Source organism: Coregonus clupeaformis, chromosome 27, assembly GCF_020615455.1.
Source record: "Coregonus clupeaformis isolate EN_2021a chromosome 27, ASM2061545v1, whole genome shotgun sequence".
In the NCBI taxonomy this organism is placed as follows: domain Eukaryota; kingdom Metazoa; phylum Chordata; class Actinopteri; order Salmoniformes; family Salmonidae; genus Coregonus; species Coregonus clupeaformis.
Window position 1 is genome coordinate 35546292 of NC_059218.1, and position 18379 is coordinate 35564670.

At 43.3% G+C, this 18379-nt stretch overlaps 2 protein-coding genes across 4 annotated transcripts; one reads left to right on the forward strand and one right to left on the reverse strand.

Annotated features, from left to right (window-relative positions):
• Positions 1-31: 31 nt before the first annotated feature.
• On the reverse strand, positions 32-9341 carry sympk (symplekin). 2 transcript variants are annotated; one of them, XM_041851282.2, is made up of 27 exons: positions 9221-9341; positions 8871-8978; positions 8690-8755; positions 8480-8533; positions 7286-7359; positions 7042-7168; positions 6692-6941; positions 6370-6540; positions 5931-6170; positions 5612-5763; positions 5362-5512; positions 4974-5202; positions 4708-4858; positions 4155-4390; positions 3967-4048; positions 3746-3859; positions 3514-3661; positions 3248-3408; positions 3000-3108; positions 2781-2881; positions 2116-2206; positions 1919-2020; positions 1608-1795; positions 1270-1446; positions 1048-1143; positions 663-902; positions 32-492 (listed from the first exon to the last, which is right to left on the reverse strand). In XM_041851282.2, exons 1-27 carry the CDS (start codon positions 9242-9244, stop codon positions 325-327), a joined length of 3810 nt encoding a protein of 1269 aa, XP_041707216.1. In that variant the 5' UTR covers positions 9245-9341; the 3' UTR covers positions 32-324. The 2 variants fall into 2 exon arrangements, with proteins under 2 accessions (XP_041707216.1, XP_041707215.1); XM_041851281.2 differs by having other exon boundaries at positions 8871-8981.
• Positions 9342-9826: 485 nt separating this feature from the next.
• Positions 9827-17994, forward strand: hnrnpul1l (heterogeneous nuclear ribonucleoprotein U-like 1 like). Of its 2 annotated transcripts, none has more exons than XM_041851284.2 (16): positions 9827-9926; positions 10375-10640; positions 10866-11318; positions 11427-11664; positions 11786-11859; positions 11993-12132; positions 12269-12368; positions 12493-12605; positions 12709-12975; positions 13108-13230; positions 13321-13449; positions 14833-15001; positions 15707-15976; positions 16064-16230; positions 16623-16832; positions 16939-17994. In XM_041851284.2, the coding sequence occupies exons 2-16, from the start codon at positions 10412-10414 to the stop codon at positions 17056-17058; spliced, it is 2802 nt and encodes a 933-aa protein (XP_041707218.2). In that variant the 5' UTR covers positions 9827-9926; positions 10375-10411; the 3' UTR covers positions 17059-17994. The 2 variants fall into 2 exon arrangements, with proteins under 2 accessions (XP_041707218.2, XP_041707219.2); XM_041851285.2 differs by having other exon boundaries at positions 11448-11664.
• The last annotated feature ends 385 nt before the right edge of the window (positions 17995-18379 follow it).

Here is an 18379-nt window from a genome sequence, read left to right on the forward strand (position 1 = left end):
GTTAGGGCACAATAAAAAGACAAGGGACAAATAAACAAAAATGTGTTTTATTTTATTCTCATGACAAAGACATTTTCTATTAAGGACTTTCAAAAGTAAAATAAATTGTAGTAAATATTTTTCCTGACTAGATTTCCCCAGTGCATTTCGCAATTTCGACAAATACAAAACGGAGGACACATAACAGATATTTTTGGATGACCAAGAATGGTTACTTTCAAGAGGTTCATAAGGGTAAGAGCCAGTACAAATACAGAGGTGAAGTCGCAACAGTTCACCCTCGGCTCATAATATTCTCCTTTATGCCCTTCCTCAGATGAAACATCATTCTGCATCTCCTGTGCCAGCCTCAGGTTCTGTGGTACCGTCTTCGGTGACATCTTTTAATTGGTCAGTGACATCTGAAGTTTCAGTAGGTGCCTCCTCCATTGGTTCCTCCACGGTCTCTACAGGATCCGGAGTGGGGTTTTCTTCCACTACTGGCAAATCCACCTGGTAGAAACATAATTGATTTGAGTTATATTATAAACACACACTAGCTATATGTAATATACCAAGACACCAGTTGTGTCATAAAATGTACACCTTTTCAAAACTTTCCACATAAATACAACCAACTGCTGTAACAGCGACAAAATAATGACAATAGAGTTTCGACGTACCTGCAAAGCGGTGTCTGCAGTTTCCTCTTGACTAGCGGGGGCTGTCTCTCCTTCCTCCATGGGCTCCTCTTCCTCTTTTGTATTTGGCAGATGCTGCTGGACTGCTGGCTCTGGATCTCTCAGCTGCACTGGAATAGGTTCTGCCAGTACTGGAGGGGTTGCGATGGTTGCAACAGGTGCGAAGGTTACAACGGGTGCAATGGTTGAAACAGGTGCGATAGTTGCAACGGGTGTCTCAACCTGTATGTAGTGAAAGAGAAGGGTGGTGTAGAGGGGAGAAAAAAAGAGGGAAAGTAATTAAGAAGGACAGCATTACATTCAAGGTTTAGACATGACAATAGTTAGTGACAGACACATAGCCATCAGTGTTGTCTGTGCCCATTACCTGTCTCTCCAATACTACAGGCTGCATGGCCTCTGGTTCTGGCTGTTTGCTGTTCGCCTCCAGGACTGTCATGATGGAGGCGGGAATGTGGGCTTGCTGTAACAACAACCAGAGAACGTTTAGACTGAGAAATAGAGAGACTTCATATCACAGCTGCATTTCATTGGTATGAGTTTAGAATGTCTACCACTAAAAGAAAGAGAGATGACGTTAGCTAGCTACCTGGTGGGGGGTGAAAGAGTGGACGTGCTGTAGAAGAGGTTCCCTCATCTCCGGGCAGCGCTCAAACACACTGGTAAGCTGAGCTGGTGGGAGCTGCAGCAGCACGCTGTAGGACTGCGGCTTGGTCCTCTGGCAGCACTTCACAAAGCCCTCCCACACCTTAGGATACTTCCACACCTGCACAACAAACAGGGACATATATAAATATTACATATAGCAGGTTACCGGCATACTGTGCTCTTAAACAGCAAAGTCATCCAATCAAGTCTATGTCTAAATGTTGCCTTAACTGAATACTCAATGTGTTAGTGTAGGAGAAAAACTCCTAGTTTACAGACCTGCTTGACAATGAGTCGGGACAGGATGTTCATGACGAAGCCGCCCAGGCGGGGGTACATGCTGAGGGACTGGATAACTGTTCTCATTAGCAGAATGGGGAGAGGACTCTGCTCCATCAGCTGCTGCATCACCACGGCCAGGACCTCCGACGTGTACACATTCTTCTCTCCAAAACACAGGTTGGTGGCTGCAGACATGGACACACAAATAATACACTTTGATCAGCTCAGAAATGTTCCAACAGAAAAATCTCATAATAGTGTATCAGAGAAAACGAAACTGAACGGTTGTCAGGTAGAAGACAACTTACCTTTTATGATGGACTTCATGTCACACTTTGTTGAGTCAACATTGTGTAAAGAAATGAGAAGCTCACCAGGGGTGAGAGGAGACATTGAGGAACTGCCCTCACCTAGTAACGAGAGATGACAGTGTTATTACACATCATTCACACTTGTGACATACAAGTGTGGACAGCAATCACTGGAAGATGTGAAGGGATCTTACTATGCTGGGTGCCCAGGAGACGATTGAAGACTTCCTTCACCACAATGGGGTTGAGCTTGATAAGCTTGGGAAGAGCCTGGGTCACCTCTTTCTGTACACAGAAACACAGCAGAATCAGGGAGAACTCTATTTATTATATATCCTGATTGCCTAGTCACTTTTACCCCTACCCATATGTGCATACTGTGTTACCTCAATTACCTCTACCTCATACCCCAGCACATTGACTCTGTACTGGTGCTCCTTGTATATAGCCTTGTTATTTACATTTTTACATTTAAGTCATTTAGCAGACGCTCTTATCCAGAGCGACTTACAGTTAGTGAGTGCATACATTTTTCATACTGGCCCCCCGTGGGAAATGAACCCACAACCCTGGCGTTGCAAGCGCCATGCTCTACCAACTGAGCTACATGCTATGGTTTCTATTCTTACCATTTCCTTTTTTATTTAGCAAATATTTGTCTTACTTTTTAATTCTGCATTGTTGGGAATGGGCTCGTAAGTAAGCATTTCACTGCAAAGTCTACACCTGTTGTATTCGGTGCATGTGACCAATGACATTTAATTTGATCAATGTAACACTGATCCTGTTGTTTTAATGCCAGTTATCTCCCTATTGTAGCCGCTTTGTGAATGGCACCATCGTTTCTTTGAGTCCTTACCTTTTCCAGGCCATTGATGACAGGGATTAGGAAACGAACGTCGGGCACTCGTTTGTGATACAGGTCCCTCACTCTCTCCACCAACTCTGGTGACGGAGGCACTGTAAGGAAAGACAATAAGAGTCCAAGTAGAAGCTGACACTACCATTTCATCTCCCTTTTGCCAAGCACACAGACCATCTGCGAATAAGCTGGGCAGTGGAGTGAAATACACTTTACCTTTATCAGTGAGAATGTGCAGGCAGCGAGTGACCAGAGTCTCTGCTCCTTTAGGACAGTTTTCAACCAACAGCAGAAGCTCTGGAGACTTCATCCCCATTCCACGGATCTATTGGGCAGGGAGAAAACTCATGAACCCACACTGGTGGACAAGCAAGCCAAACGGCACAGAAGACCAAAGACTGGTGCAGGGAGAGAAAAAGCAATTAGACAAAACTAAAGAGAGCGGGTAAAAAGAAGGGGCTTACTGGCTGCTCTATCACTCGAAGCACACTGCGCTTGATGTCAGCAATGGCTTCAGTGTAGACAGAGGCCAGCTCATGAACCAGGCGGTGGTTGAGAGGCAGAAGGGACAGGTAGAGGTACAGGCACTGCCTCACTGTGTCCTCGGTCCAGGGGGAGGCCACCTCTGTGGGAGTGAGAGGGACAAACAGTCAGACATGGTTAGGTCAGTGGGGAAGAGAGAGACATTGTGGTGTGTGTATAAAAGCCTAAGTGAAACTGGAAGTCACACCTGTGTCCTTGTCAGCCCCAAAGAGTAATGACGGAGGGTTAGGGTGTACGAGGAGCTGCATGTAGTTCAGGGCAAACTTCTCAATATAGTCCCTCAGCTGGTCTTTCTCATACATCCGCTTTATGAAGGACAGAGCATTGGAGCGCACCTGGACAGAAAACACACAGTTAACTAAAGAAAAACACAAGCCAGCAGCAACAGAGACTGAGTTTTGTTCATTCTCCTATGATACCTTCTCCTTTTCATGTGAGCTGAGGTCCAGAAGCACATGGAGGTACTGGAACTGCCTTGAAGGCCGTTTTACAATCAGCTCTTTCAGAGTAGTCATGCCGAGGTACACCCGCGACTGAAACACATTCAACCAGAAAGAAAATCACTACATTGTCATGATGACAAAGCCAGTACGTCATTTTAATTATTTGCTAAAGTTTAAAGACAATCAAATATCATTACCTCATCTTCACAGTACCGTCGTATTACTTCCAAAGCAGATTCTGTAATTAACGGAGCCTCCAGCACAATCTTTGTGAAAAGCCTAGGAGAAGAGATAGAAATTGATAGAAAAGTGGGTTAGATAATTGACATTCGACTGCGGAGCCCTTTATCTGGTGTCCACAGAAGAACAATGTAATGGTCCTCACCCATCCCTCTGCTCGGGCTTCTCCTGCAGGCCAGACAGTAGAGTGAAGAGGCAGTGGTCGTAGCTGTCCAACAAGCCAGTGGGCTGCTGACTGAGGTATGTGTTGTACTCCTGGTAGAGAAGAGAGAAGGCCAGGTCGCTCCTGGTCCTAATGTCCTCCAGAATGAACTCCAGCACATCATCCTTCATCACCCCCTCAAACTGGGTCACAAGTCTGGACAGGAGCTTCACACGCACCTGCCAGGAAGAGTACATCTTTATTTATATTCTGGACTCTGACATCGCTCGGTCTAATATTTCTTAATTTGTTTCTTTTTATTTTGGGGGATTTGCGTGTATTGTTAGGTATTACTGCACTGTTGGAGCTAGGAACATAAGCATTTCGCTACACCCATGATAACATCCGCAAAATGTGTACGAGACCAATCAAATTTGACATATGGTTACATACTCAAATAAGATGTTTGTCTCTTCCTATAGATGTTCGTTCCTATGGAAATTGATGCCTTCCTTTATTTCTCTACTCTAGAGGTCCAATGTTTTGAGAAACTCACATGGGCCATCCCACTCTGTGCTATAGCTTTTTCAGAGTGCAGGATACGCTTGACAGCCATGTTGGTCAACTTCTCAAGCTGGGTATCTGTCAACGGCTGGATCACATCAGCCAATCTGAACACTTTCCTCTTCCCACCTGCACCAGGTGTTCTAAAAAAATTAGATGAAAACACACAAACGAAACAGTCAGAATGGTTAAATGGCAGGGTAGTTGTAGGGTACGGGTTTGCTTTTATGTGTGATAGTTGTACAGCTTCAGACTCACTTGATCTGTGTGGAGGGGAGGATGGGCTCAGGCAGCCTCTTGACCTGGGGGGCTTCCCCCGTTTCAGGTTGGCTCTTCTCTCCATAGCCTCCTCCAACCACAGAGATGGCTTGACCCATAACTGGTACTTTACGCTTGATGAGCAGGTCTTTGGAGGACTCCCCTAAGCCTTCATCCATGCCCTCCTCCTTCCCAGCTTTCTCATCTCGTGCTTTGCACTGCTCCAGTCCTAAGGGATAGTTTGAAGCAGCTTTTATTAGAATGGAGAACACAGATTTTCAGAAATCAGAATTTCTATCTTTGAAATCTGTGAATTGGGTGGCCCATTGTGCTCACTCATTTTGCTATCTTTATTTCCTTGTTCTAGCCCCTTCCCTCTCTTTCTAACCTGGTCCAACTCCAGCTGCTGTCATCTGAGTGGCCATCATTCTGGCCAAGTGTTTGATTTGGGCATCTGTTCCTGCAGACTCCACTGGTGTGTATGTGGCCTGGAAGGATGCTGGCATGACATCAGGCAAGTACACCATGCTGATTAGAACCTGTATGTGAAAAAGCAACACAAACATGAGAATGGCCTTCACATCCTCCGGGTGTAAAAAAAAAAGAAGAATAAATCACAGTCTACCACAGCAGCTTACCAGATTGGCCACGTTCTCTGGGGAGAGCAGGGGGCGAAGGAACTCCGCCGTGAGGTGGATGGCTGACTGTGCTACTGGCACAGAGGAAGGCTTTGGGACGGAAGGGGCGGCCGGCTCTTCTTTATCTTCATCGTCTTCTATAAGAGCGGGCTCTGAAAGTAAGACCACATTACATTAGAGATCTAGCATGATATGGAACCGCAGGTTGATTCAGGGGTGTGGGAGTCAACTAGGTACTTCTATTAAAAAAAATTAAAAAAGTGTTACAAAAAAGGTCATCAGTCTAAATAGTAACCGGTGCAATATCTTTACAACTAACCAATCTTGAGCTTTTTGCCCTCTGTGTAGGGCTCATGGCGGGGCCTTTTGCGCGGTTCACGTGGGGCTGGTGTGTTGCGGGTTATTTCATTCTGGGACATCCCCAGGTCTAGGAGCAGAGTGCTGATTTGGCCCTGGAACTCCAGGCTGCAGGGGTGCTTGAGCACTGCCATCAGGTGTAACTTCAGATTCTTGCGTACACTGCTTACCTGAGACTTGGCCAGCGTTGGGGGTAGGTTGGCTACAAAAACAAGTGAAAAATGATTTAATTATACTGAACTTCCCCTCCAGCCAGTTCACCACTTATTCAAAATCAGATTAAGTACTCAAAATAGGAGACCAAGATCATTTTCTAGGGCATTGATTAAAAACCTTGCTTCAGGTATCATACACATAAGCTTGTGATCTTGTGTTTAATCTCACTGTAGTACCATACTGACCATGCAGAGTCTCATAAGCCTGGACCACTTCAGACATAAACATAGGCCTCTGTCGGGCCAGTGTGGCCAGGGAACCCAGTGCGGTGGTCAGGTTGATGCTGGAGATAGCAGGGTGGACCATGAACTTCAGAAGCTGCTCCAGCGCAGACTTGCCCTCCCCACACAGGGTATCTTAGGAAGACATTGTAGACATTGTGTAAGGTGCATCAAGACATGTAGAGACAGCAATGCTATATTCATGCACAACACATCGGGGAAAACTCAACTGAAAATGTATGTAAAGTTTTAAAATGTCACAGTAAAGAAAATCATCCCCTCTCACCGTAGCGGATATAGGCATGGTCTTTCGAGATTTTATCCAGGCTGATGTCTCCCTCTTGGCGCTTGGGAGTGTCAGAGTCTGACGTCCTCGGTGAAAGAGTGATGATGAGAGACTCTGTGAACTTGATAGCGTGTGTGCGGACTCCATCATTGTCCACTTCCAGCATAGCCAGAACTTCCTCCTTCATCTGAGTCACCATGTCCCAGCATGCTTCCTGCATGTCTGACATGGTCTTGGAACGCACAAACCACTGGCATAGAAAAGAACAAATCTCAGTACAGCACACAGCAACACACATGGGTTGAATGGGATAACAATGAGAAGGCATTGATTCATGAAGGTGTGTGTACCTGCAGCGCCACTTTGTAGAGCTGAGTGAGTGTGAGGATAGCCTTCTTCACCACATTGACACTTTCGTCCTTCAGCAGCATGTTCAGGTTGGCAATCAGTTTTAGCAGGAGCTCGTTGTCCCTCTTACTGTTGAGACAAAAACAACCCAAGGTCAAAACATCACATTTATTGAACATGACTATCGTGAACTTGATATTCTAACTGTTCATAGCAGGTATATGTGCGTGACAGATCAACACTTACCATGCTTCCTCAATGAAGCCGATGACAAACTTTCTTACTTCCATTGACTTATCGGTCTGAAAGGCTATGATCTCCTACAGGTGCAGGGTGACAATGAGAGAGAGAGCATTTTATACTTAAGCAATAAGGCCCGAGGGGGTGTGGTATATGGCCAATATACCATGGCTAAGGCAAGGCTGTTCTTAAGCACGAAGCAACACGGAGTGCCTGGATACAGCCCTTAGCCATAGTATATTGGCCATATACCACAAAACCCCAAGGTGCCTTATTGCTATTCTAAACTGGTTATCAATGTAATTAGAGTAGTAAAAATAAATGGTTTTGTCATCCCCGTGGTATACAGTCTGATATATCACGGCTTTCAGCCAATCAACATTCAGGGCTCGCACCACCCAACTGGTGGTAACCTAGCTGAGGAACGCTCAACTTTGTTATATTATATCAAGACGGAGTTGGTCCCGCGATTTGCTAGCAACAACATTACGTCACCATCAGTAAATACTTGTAATAATTACAATTCTGAAAAAGCTTACCTGTACCTATGTTTGTCCTGTACAACCGACCGCAGGGTGCTGAAATTCATAATTTTAATAAAAACGTATTGAATACAACCAATGACTTTCTCCTCATTTGTGTTGCACAACTCAGCACGAATGCACATGTGCGGCAGGTAGCCAGTAACCGAAAGGTTGCTGGATCGAATTCCTGAGCTGACAAGGTAAAAATCTGTTGTTCTGCCCCTGAGCAAGGCAATTAACCCACTGTTTCCCGGGCGCCGATGACGTGGATGTCGATTAAGGCAGCCCCCCGCACCTCTCTGATTCAGAGGGGTTGGGTTAAATGCGGAAGACACATTTCAGTTGAATGCATTCAGTTGTACAACTGACTAGGTATCCCCCTTTCCCAATTTAATCTCAGCTTACGTAGTATGCCTTGGCCGCTACGTCTCCAGTTGAGCAACACAAATTAGGAAAAAGTCAGTGGTATTTCATAAAAGTTATACAAGACAAACATAGGTACAAGTAAGCGTTTTCAGAATTGACATTTACAAGTATCGACTGATAGTGACTCAATGTTGTTGCTAGCAAATTGTGCAACCAGTTATCAAAACTCAACTCCACCCTCGATACAAGAGAATGGAGCTGAGCGTTCCTCAGCTAGTGGTAACCAATATAGTTAAAACGACATACTTACATCTAAGAAATTGTCAAGTAAAGAGGGGTCCTTGTTGATGATCAGTTCCTGGACCTGAATGATGAAAAAACAGATATTTAAATATTATATATATTACAGGTCTGAAGAAAAGTGTAGAATGTATAGCCGTCCTAACATTCTTATCTGATCTCTTGGAGGAGCTTATTACTGATGGCCTTATTCTGGCCTGCCAGAGAGCTGATCACAAACCTGTTTGAGAACTGTGAGTTTGCTGTCTGTAGCAATAAGAGCTGCTTGGTTCAGGAGATCAACAACCTGTGGGTTGAGAACAGACAAGCAAGTACATATGTTGGAACTATCAAACATAGATAATTTGACGCGATTTTAGTCCAATATGGACCAAATCATTTCAAGGGTTGTTCGGGGATACCTTTTCACTTGTGGTCATATCGACAACAGCCGTATCCTCGTCTTCATTGAAAAACTGTGATGCCACACTGGTCCTCACACCAGCACTGTCTCCGTTATTTGAGGCCATCTTCTAAATATACATGAGAACATAGTGAGATTAAATAATAACATATTCAATTAACTTTAACTTACTAGTTAGTTACATGCGATGGAAAAATAAGAGCAAACCCTGGCGCACTTTGGCTAGAAACAGATAACGTTAGCTACTAGCCGGCTATGCTAACTAGGTGATGGACGTTAGCCGTCACCAGCCCTGCAAAATAACTTCACTGACAACAATTATAACACAAAATTAGGCAAACACATTACCTTATTAGATCCTTTATTATTCATAAATTAAAAGGAAACATATGCACTGGTGTGACAAAGTAATAAGGGCGCAACTTCGCTAATACACCGCCATATTTGTTGGAAGTACTAATAATGCAGCTGTGCAACAAACGCTTCCCTCGGCTGCAACAACGGTTGGGTGTTATAAGTTCCCCTTTACTCACTGGAGAAGTTGACCAGACAAATTGGCAAATCTCTAGGATTTAAAACATCTGAACCTATCGTATTATGTTTGTATACAGATGTTTTATTAATGCTTTTATGTGCAACATTTTAGCCTATAGAAGGACACGTGAGATAAACCCATACAACTTGTAAAGGGATGCAAACTGTACAGAAAAAAATACTTGTCGGGATCTAAAAAATACAGTACACCAAAGGTACTGATAGCCAACCGATTTCTGTCTGAACCATAGACCTAACATAATAATGTCTTTATTTAACTGCTTGCAATTATTTTATTACGCTGTAACAAACAGCAACCCTTCCACGCCCTCTGCTGCCCGTAGAGAGGCACAGCAGCTGGAACACTGTTGTTCAAATATTACCTACAAGGCCTCTAGCCAATCACAGAGCAGACGGCAAGCGCTAACCTTTTCTGGCTACAACAGAATCGTCCATTTTGTTTCAGTTGAGTTGGTCGCTGTATGAATCAAGCAAGGAAATTAAAAGAGTGAGGAAAGAGGTTAGTAATGTACGCGAGTGTATTTTGAATGTAAATTCGCATGATTTACAAATAGTGGCGACGCTAGCTATCATGCACATATATTTGTATACGGCTAGCTAGCTATGACGTTTCAGAATCTGAGTTGTTTTGGTGTCCGACCTTTGGTGACTATCCTGTAAAAATGTGCCTAGTTGCTAATGCTAACTACCGGTAGTTGGCAAGCAACACCGGCGTAACAAAGACCGTAGTAAAGCCTATAATGTAACTACGAACTAGCTAGTTTTATGAAAACTGGTGGCTTTGGACCCATGGCGTTGTTTTGCCGTGGATTTTATGTTTCTGTTACGGGAGCGATGCCAATGCATGGTTTTGTAAAGCAACGAAATGGCTAATGTAGCTAGCTAACGTTACCACTGCTAGGCGGCTACTAAACTACATTCCTTGTCTGTAAACTCATTTCTTACAGATTGGGATTTCTGATCACTGAACAAGTTACATGAAAGATGAGTGGAATCAATGTGAAGAAGCTCAAAGTCAACGAGCTGAAAGAGGAACTTCAGCAGCGAGGCCTGGATACTCGTGGGCTGAAGGCGGATCTTGTCATAAGGTTGCAGTCAGCACTTGAGGCCGAGGCTGCAGGTGAAGAGGGCGGGCCACCGACTGGCGATGTTGGTGAGGAGGGGGATGAGGAACACGATATTGGCGGAGACGGCGCTGACTACTCAGATGAAGGTAAACAAATATTGGGGGGTTCAATGTGTATGTAGACAGTTGTAAGATTGTATTGGTACAGCCAAGTTCACTGTTGTTCACAGATTTGCCGTTTTTAAAGGGAGGGTACAGTTTGTTTCAACGTGACTGATGGGCTGTCAATTGTAACATGCAGATGAAACTGCTGTTATACCAAAGTTGTAAATCAAGCAGCTTGTGATACTGACACTATGTTTTCCATACTAGTTAAAGATGATGGGGAAGAAGACCAAGATAGTGAGGACGATGAAGTACAGTTTGTCCCGCAGGCTAAAGAAGAAAAGTTTGATGAGGAGAAAGGTGATGTTGAACAGAGTGAAGATGCGGAGCAGGAAAACAGCCGTGATGGGGCACAGGAAGACAGCCGTGATGGGGCACAGGAAGACAGCCGTGATGGGGCACAGGAAGACAGCCGGGATGGGGCACAGGAAGACAGCCAGGATGGGGCACAGGAAGACAGCCGGGATGGGGCACAGGTGTTAGAACCAGAGAGAGCAGAACCAGAGATGGAAGAACCAGAGCCACCACAACCAGAACCTGTGAAACCAGTACTTGTGCAACCAGAGCCTGTGAAACCAGAGGCTATGGAACCTGAACCAGTGGAACCAGCATCAATTGAGCCTGAAGCAAAGCATGTGGAGATGTCTGAAATTAAGCCAGGTCAGTAATAACGTAACTCAAATGAATAGATTAATACTTTGTATATTCTCTTATTTCACCCTGTTGCTCAAGCAGTAATTATTGGCAACATTGACCTCTTTGATGCAGATGAGTTTTTGATGAAAGCAGAGTTGAAAAAGGAGGCAGATGAACCTCTGCAGCAGGAGCAGTTGAAGAAGGAGCCAAAGCAGCCAGAGGCACAGCTTCCAGATGCTGCCAATGAATGCGAAGCCATGGAGGCTGAGCAGGTGAGCCAAGCCAAAACGGAGGATGACCGATGCAACCGTAAGAGGCCATACGATGAAGGCCGTGGCTATGGCTATTATGAACATCGAGAGGAAAGAAGGTAAGTGTGGTGAAACACTTTTCTAAGGGGAACAGGTTAGAAAACTACTTCACTAAAGTGTCTTGAAAACATTCTTCAGAACTATACCCCTAGCTTATGCTCTATGCTCTCGCTCACACAGGGCACGTTCTCCACAACCCCCAGCAGAGGAAGAGGAAGAAGATTTTGATGACACTCTTGTGGCTATTGATACGTGTAAGTGAAAGTACTATGTTTGTTTTGTGATGGTAGTAGGATTTGTGTTGAATGGTTTATTGTGTGCATTGCAATAGTTGTGCATTTACAACGTATTTATTGACCTCTGGGGGTATGGTTTTGTTTTTCACAGATAATTGTGATCTGCACTTCAAGGTATCACGTGATCGGTATAGTGGATACCCGCTCACCATAGAAGGTTTTGCATACCTGTGGTCAGGTGCACGAGCTTCCTATGGCGTCAACAAAGGGCAAGTCTGCTTTGAAATGAAGGTAGAGTATTTCCTGTTTAAATTAAGTTGCATTTCACTTATGTGCTTTGCAGATGGAATATTACGGATGTCTTTTCCTGTTGAGGAGTCTCATCGATTTGAGTAAATATGAATTTGGTGCATGTTTTCTTGCCCAGATAAACGAGGAGATCTCTGTGAAGCACCTTCCCAGCAGTGAGCCTGATCCACATGTAGTGCGCATAGGCTGGTCCCTGGACACTTGCAACACACAGCTCGGTCAGTTTTGAAAAAATGCTTCTGTACTTGAGCTGGAAAATTCTGGATTATCTCATAGTTATTATAAATATTTTATGCGATTTGAAACTATCACACAAACTCCTTGTTTTTGACTCTATACCAGGTGAAGAACAATTCTCTTATGGCTATGGAGGAACTGGCAAGAAATCTTCAAATTGTAAATTTGAGGATTACGGGGAAAAGTTTGGTGAAAACGATGTCCTTGGATGCTACATTGTAAGTATTTGTGATAGTACAGAAGATTCACTTAGATTCATCTGCCTAATAAAAGCTGAGTACTCAATAAACCTAAATAATATCCTCTCCATGTCTTGTTCAGAACTTCGATAGCGGTGATGAAGTGGAGATGGCCTTCTCAAAGAACGGCAAGTGGCTGGATGTGGCCTTCCGTGTGTCACAGGAGGAGTTGGCTAAACGGCCACTCTTTCCCCATGTTCTTGTGAAGAACTGTGCAATTGAATTCAACTTTGGCCAGAAAGAGGAGCCCTTCTTCCCCCTGCCCGAGGGATACACCTTCATTCAGAACGTCCCTCTGGAAAACAGGATACGGGGAACAGTTGGGCCTGCAACCAAGGCTGACTGTGAGGTGAGTGGCAGCCATGTTGGATCATTGAGTGGATTGTTGATTTGGATCATTAGACTAGATTGCTTCTGTTGTCAGTAGCTGTGAGATGCCAGGACTAATTCCTCATGTTTGGCTCTCTTGTTTTTACCTCAGCTCTTGATGATGGTTGGCCTGCCTGCATCTGGGAAAACCACCTGGTCCTCGAAGCACGCGACGGAGCACCCTGCAAAGAAATACAACATCCTGGGCACCAACGCCATAATGGAGAAGATGAAGGTCCGTTATCTTTGTTTGAACACAGACTCCTTCAGTCTTGGTCTTTAGTGTCAAGTTCCCCTCTGACGTAATGAAAACCTCCAACCTCAGGTGATGGGACTGCGTCGTCAGAAGAACTATGCTGGTCGCTGGGATGTCCTGATCCAGCAGGCCACACAGTGTCTGAACAGGTTGATCCAGATCGCTGCCCGCAAGAAGCGTAACTACATCCTGGATCAGGTATCTACTGTCTGATTTCTCACCCCATACTATGTTAATGTCCTCAACCTCCCGCCCACTGCTGTTCACTGATGCACATGTCCATTAATGCACTCTTTGATATACTGTCTCTCTAGTGTAGAAGCCTTGATCAACATCTGAACTCCTGGAAGTTATCACACTTTTCATTGTCCTGAACATGCTGCTGAAATCATTATTTCTGTTTTGCTTGAATGAAAGCAGTATTGACATTTGTATGTTTTTACTCAATATTTGTTATTTCCTCTCCGTATGTCCTGTTGAAAAAGAGCTCTAAGCTGTACAAATAGTCCATGTCTATAATATGATGTTGAAAAACAAGTAAACACTGCCGGGTGGTGAGTAAGAAATACACCTTCTGTTGTTCGTTAACTGTAAGATTAGTTCAAGTTCAAACTCACATCACCTTTGATGTAAGATAGCTGATTTATACGTACAGACAGCATATGGAACTTTTGAATGTTGTATGTAAAATGAATAAAACATTAAGGTAAGTGAAAACTAACATGTTTGAATTTTCAGGGCATTTGCTCCAGTTACTCAAGGTAGGTAAGGTCTTGGACATTCTAATGGATGCCATGGAGTAAGTGAGTATTGAAAGGTAGGTAGTGTCTGTTGTTATTGTCATGACAGATGGACTATTGACAAACAGGTAAGTTGTGGTAAGTAAATAAGGGGGACCCTGTTATTGTAGGCAAGATATTACGCAGCTTTATAAACTATTCATTGTTGGTTTATTCAGCGAGGTACATTAAATCAATGACAGCGCAGAGAATAGTTTGAAAAACAGTACATTGATTGCCCTAAAAGGGTTTATCTGGAGAGGATTCAATTGATTTTACAGATGTTTTTCTTCTGTTAATTTTATGGAAGTGAATGTGAGATGTGTGGAAGAAGGGATTCACAGGAACATTCATCTATTTGCTCAAGCTTGTAAGAGTGTGCTGTCAATATGGCAAAAATAGATTCAAAGATGGAACAGATTTTTGGAACAGATTTGAAAGATGCTACTATTCTTTTGTAATGTAGTATTTTGCATTAAGTAGCTAATGTTCTTAGTTCTTCATTGGAAACGTTGACCAGTTGAGAACTTGCAAGAATTAACCCAATAGATAGCTAACATGGGTCCCCAAAGTTCTTTCTCACAGGAAATGCATTCCAGACACAACGGTAAGTTGTGGGGTTGTGAGAGACAACCATATGTAGTTCCAGAACAGTAAATATAGGCATGAAAAAAAAAAAAAAACTCTCACTTTCATCATTGCAGGAATCCAATTTCCCTCCTATGGAACGCAAAGCTGTATCAAAACCAGACAAGTGAACAATAATGAACAGCTTCTACTTCTTTCTTGTCAACTTTGCTAGACAAATGTATATGGATCAGCCCAGAGACGAAAAATGCGTCCTTTTGAAGGTTTTCAACGCAAGGCTATTGTAATTTGTCCCACGGACGAGGATTTAAAAGAGCGAACGTTAAAGCGAACTGATGAGGAAGGGAAGGATGTGCCCGATCATGCCGTATTAGAAATGAAAGGTAGGAATTCCATGGATAACAAAATTTAAAAACACAAAGACAATGCATTTCGTATGTTTTTTTTATTTTATGGAAACTTGGAAGATCCCAACCGTCCCCCATCCCCCTCAAAGAGCTATTCCCACTATTTCCCCCTCTATCATCCTTCATTCTCTTATCTGAACCATTTCTGTCATACTTGTCGTTCATCTATTTAGCACTGCAAACTCAGGGTGACATCCATTTCAAGTGTTGGTTTTGATTCTGACCCTTGAAGGATGAGATTTTAATAGATTATCAATTGAAATTTTAAACAAAACCATTGGCAGTGCAATTTCCAGTACCAAAGGAGTGAAATATTCAACATTTATCACTTAAAAACTGAGGACATACATACGTCCATAGGCTATGCTTGTGATTTGCAGTTGCAAACTTTCCCCTATCTACATATTCATAATTCTCCTTAGTTTTGCTATTTTATTTTCTCCTCCATTTCCTTTACCTGCCTAAACTGGAGCAAATTCTCCCCTGTCCCTTGAGGTAATGTTTTGCTCCAATTCTGGTGCAACTCCACTCTCACCTAACATGTATTCTCCCCCACGTCCCTCTTTTCCCTTCCTACCCCTTCCTAGTATTGTCTATCAGATAGTAATAATGATTTTCTTTGTCTTTCGGCGGCACCGCTATACTCGTCCTGACAACGTCCAACCACTCTGCTTCCTGTAGCCAACTTTGTGCTCCCAGAAGCTGGTGAGTTTCTTGACAACGTGACCTTCATCGAGCTGCAAAAAGAAGAGGCTGACACGCTGGTGAAGCAGTACAACGAGGAGGGCCGCAAGGCCGGCCCACCCCCAGACAAACGCTTTGACAACCGCCAAGGAGGTTTCCGTGGTCGCGATGCACCTTATCAGCGCTATGACAACCGTGGTGGCTCCCAAGGAGGAAGGGGAGGCTATCAGAGTCGTGGTGGACCCCAAGGTGGCAACTTCAGAGGAGGTGAGGAGCAAGGTTTCTGCTCAACTGTTTGTTTTTCTAAATTTGTGTTGTGAGCCTACTTAACTTCCTGCCCTTTACACATTACAGGCTATAACCGTGGAGGCTACCAGCAGAACCGTTGGGGGGGCAACCGTGATGGTGCAGCAGGAGGACAACATGGCTACAACCGCAACCAGCAGTCTGGAGGGAGCTACAATCAGCACCGCCAAGGACAATATAACAAGGGAGCCACTGGCAGTTACAGCCAAGGACAGGTAAGCTGACTAATATATTGGTTACTTTATTTTTAAAGGGAAACTTCACACATTTTTCAACTTCATATTCGTCTCCAGTACCACCCCAACATCAACATATGTGAAAATGGCGTGTTTCTATGTTTTGTAGTAAAACGGATAAAGACAAGTGTTTCCAATGACATCATCAACCAATTAGTAGGCAATGCCGACGCACACTCTTGATGTCATTGGAAACACTTATCTTCCTCCTATCTTTTTTTACAACAAAACATAGAAACGCACAATTTTAACATATGTTGACATTTCCCTTTAATGGCATCTCCTTACATGTGGTTCTCCCTCTGGAATTGTTCCTCTCAACTCTTCACCATTCCTTCAAACTTTCTGACATTGTATGTGTTAATTTGTAGCCACAGACATACAATCAGGGCTACAATCAGGGCTACAATCAAGGCAACTACAACCAGGGTTACAACTACGGCAGCTACAGCCAGTACCCAGGTTACAGCCAGAGCTACAGCCAAACTCCTGCTGCTCCTGCCGCAGCTGCTGCTGCTCCTGCCGCCACTGGACAGACCTACAGCCAGCAGCAGCAGAACTACAACCAGCAGTATCAACAGGTGACTAGCTAGTTTCTTAGGTTGGCCCATATATTATGTTAACGTGTCACCTGTCTAAAACTCAGTTCATAATGTCTTGCTCTCTTTCCGTCTCTCTTTGATCCAGTATGCACAGCAGTGGCAGCAGTATTACCAGAACCAGAGCCAATGGAATCAGTACTACAGCCAATACGGCAACTATGGCAACTACAGCCAGGGTTCTCAGGGCTCCCAGGGCACGCAGTAGGCCTACGGTAGTGCACTGATGAGACGGATCCATTCCCTTAGCAGCATTCCATTGCTTATCCTGCCTGCAGGCTACACCTGTCTTTTCGTCCTTATCCATCATCTCCTTAATAATTTGTCTTCCCTTTCTTATAGCTAACATTTTCAAGGTTTTCTTTAAGGGTCTAGTGGTTTTTCCTCCCTGCCTTTTTGGTATAGGATTTTATTTTTTTCATGCTACGCCACAACATTAGCGTTGTTTTTGCAGTAGGTCCTGCAACCATTTAGTAACATTCATCTTATTTGTCTTGCCTGTTTTGTAGACCCTGGCTATTTGAAATGAGCAACAGTGGTGTAGTTTAACATGCAAATGTAGTGCACTTTACAGTGTTGTGCAGTGAATGTTTATTAGAGCTCATAAAAGATAGCTGGGATTTGCATGTGTACATTTCAATGTGTTTTTAAGAGAGATGGAAGATTGTAGGACAACTTTTTGTTTTAATATTTTGCTGTTTACGCTTCATTTTTAGTTTTAGATGTTAGATCAAAGAACCATACATTTTAAAGAAATTGGTGTAGAGTCTGGACTAATTATATATATACAAAAGAAAATGTATCTTCAACTGTTGCGGTTTTGATTTAATCCATTAATGTTTTGCCCATATTTATTGAAATTGAAGTCTTGAAGACAAACATTTTGATTACTTTTTTCTATAACCTGTATAAAGAGAGCTTGTAAAACAACATTTACCAACATTTGTTTCACACCATTTAAAACGTTCTGTAACAGTGGTGGTCCCTCCAACTAGTTTTTCTTTGTGATCATTAACTAGTTTCATGTGTGGTTGTAAAACTTTTTTATACCATATACCATGTATGTAAAACAGTATCTGCATGTGGTTCTGTGTTAAATCAAAACGTACTCTTTTTGTATTTGAGAATAAAATCTGAAGACTTACTTTGTCTCTAGTTTTTTTTTTCTGTCTTGTTTCTTGAGTACTGGTCACAAGTTCAGATTTTAATTATGGATCATTAGAGGACCCACATGGCTATAACAACAAAGATACTGATAATTAACCCCTTTCATCTGTGGTTCTAACCTTTGAAACCTGTTTTAAATGCACAGTGTAAAGGAGTAACACATCTAGTGGTGCAGAATAACACCTTCAGGCAACAGATATTATGAGCAAACATTTCCCAATGCACAGGAATGATTGCAATTTACATACAGAAATTAACAGCTACGCTGGCTATTTCATCAATGCATATGTCCTGTAATGTGTTGTGATTGATAAAATATGACATTCGCATCGATGCATCAAAGTGGATTGTCGATCTATTAA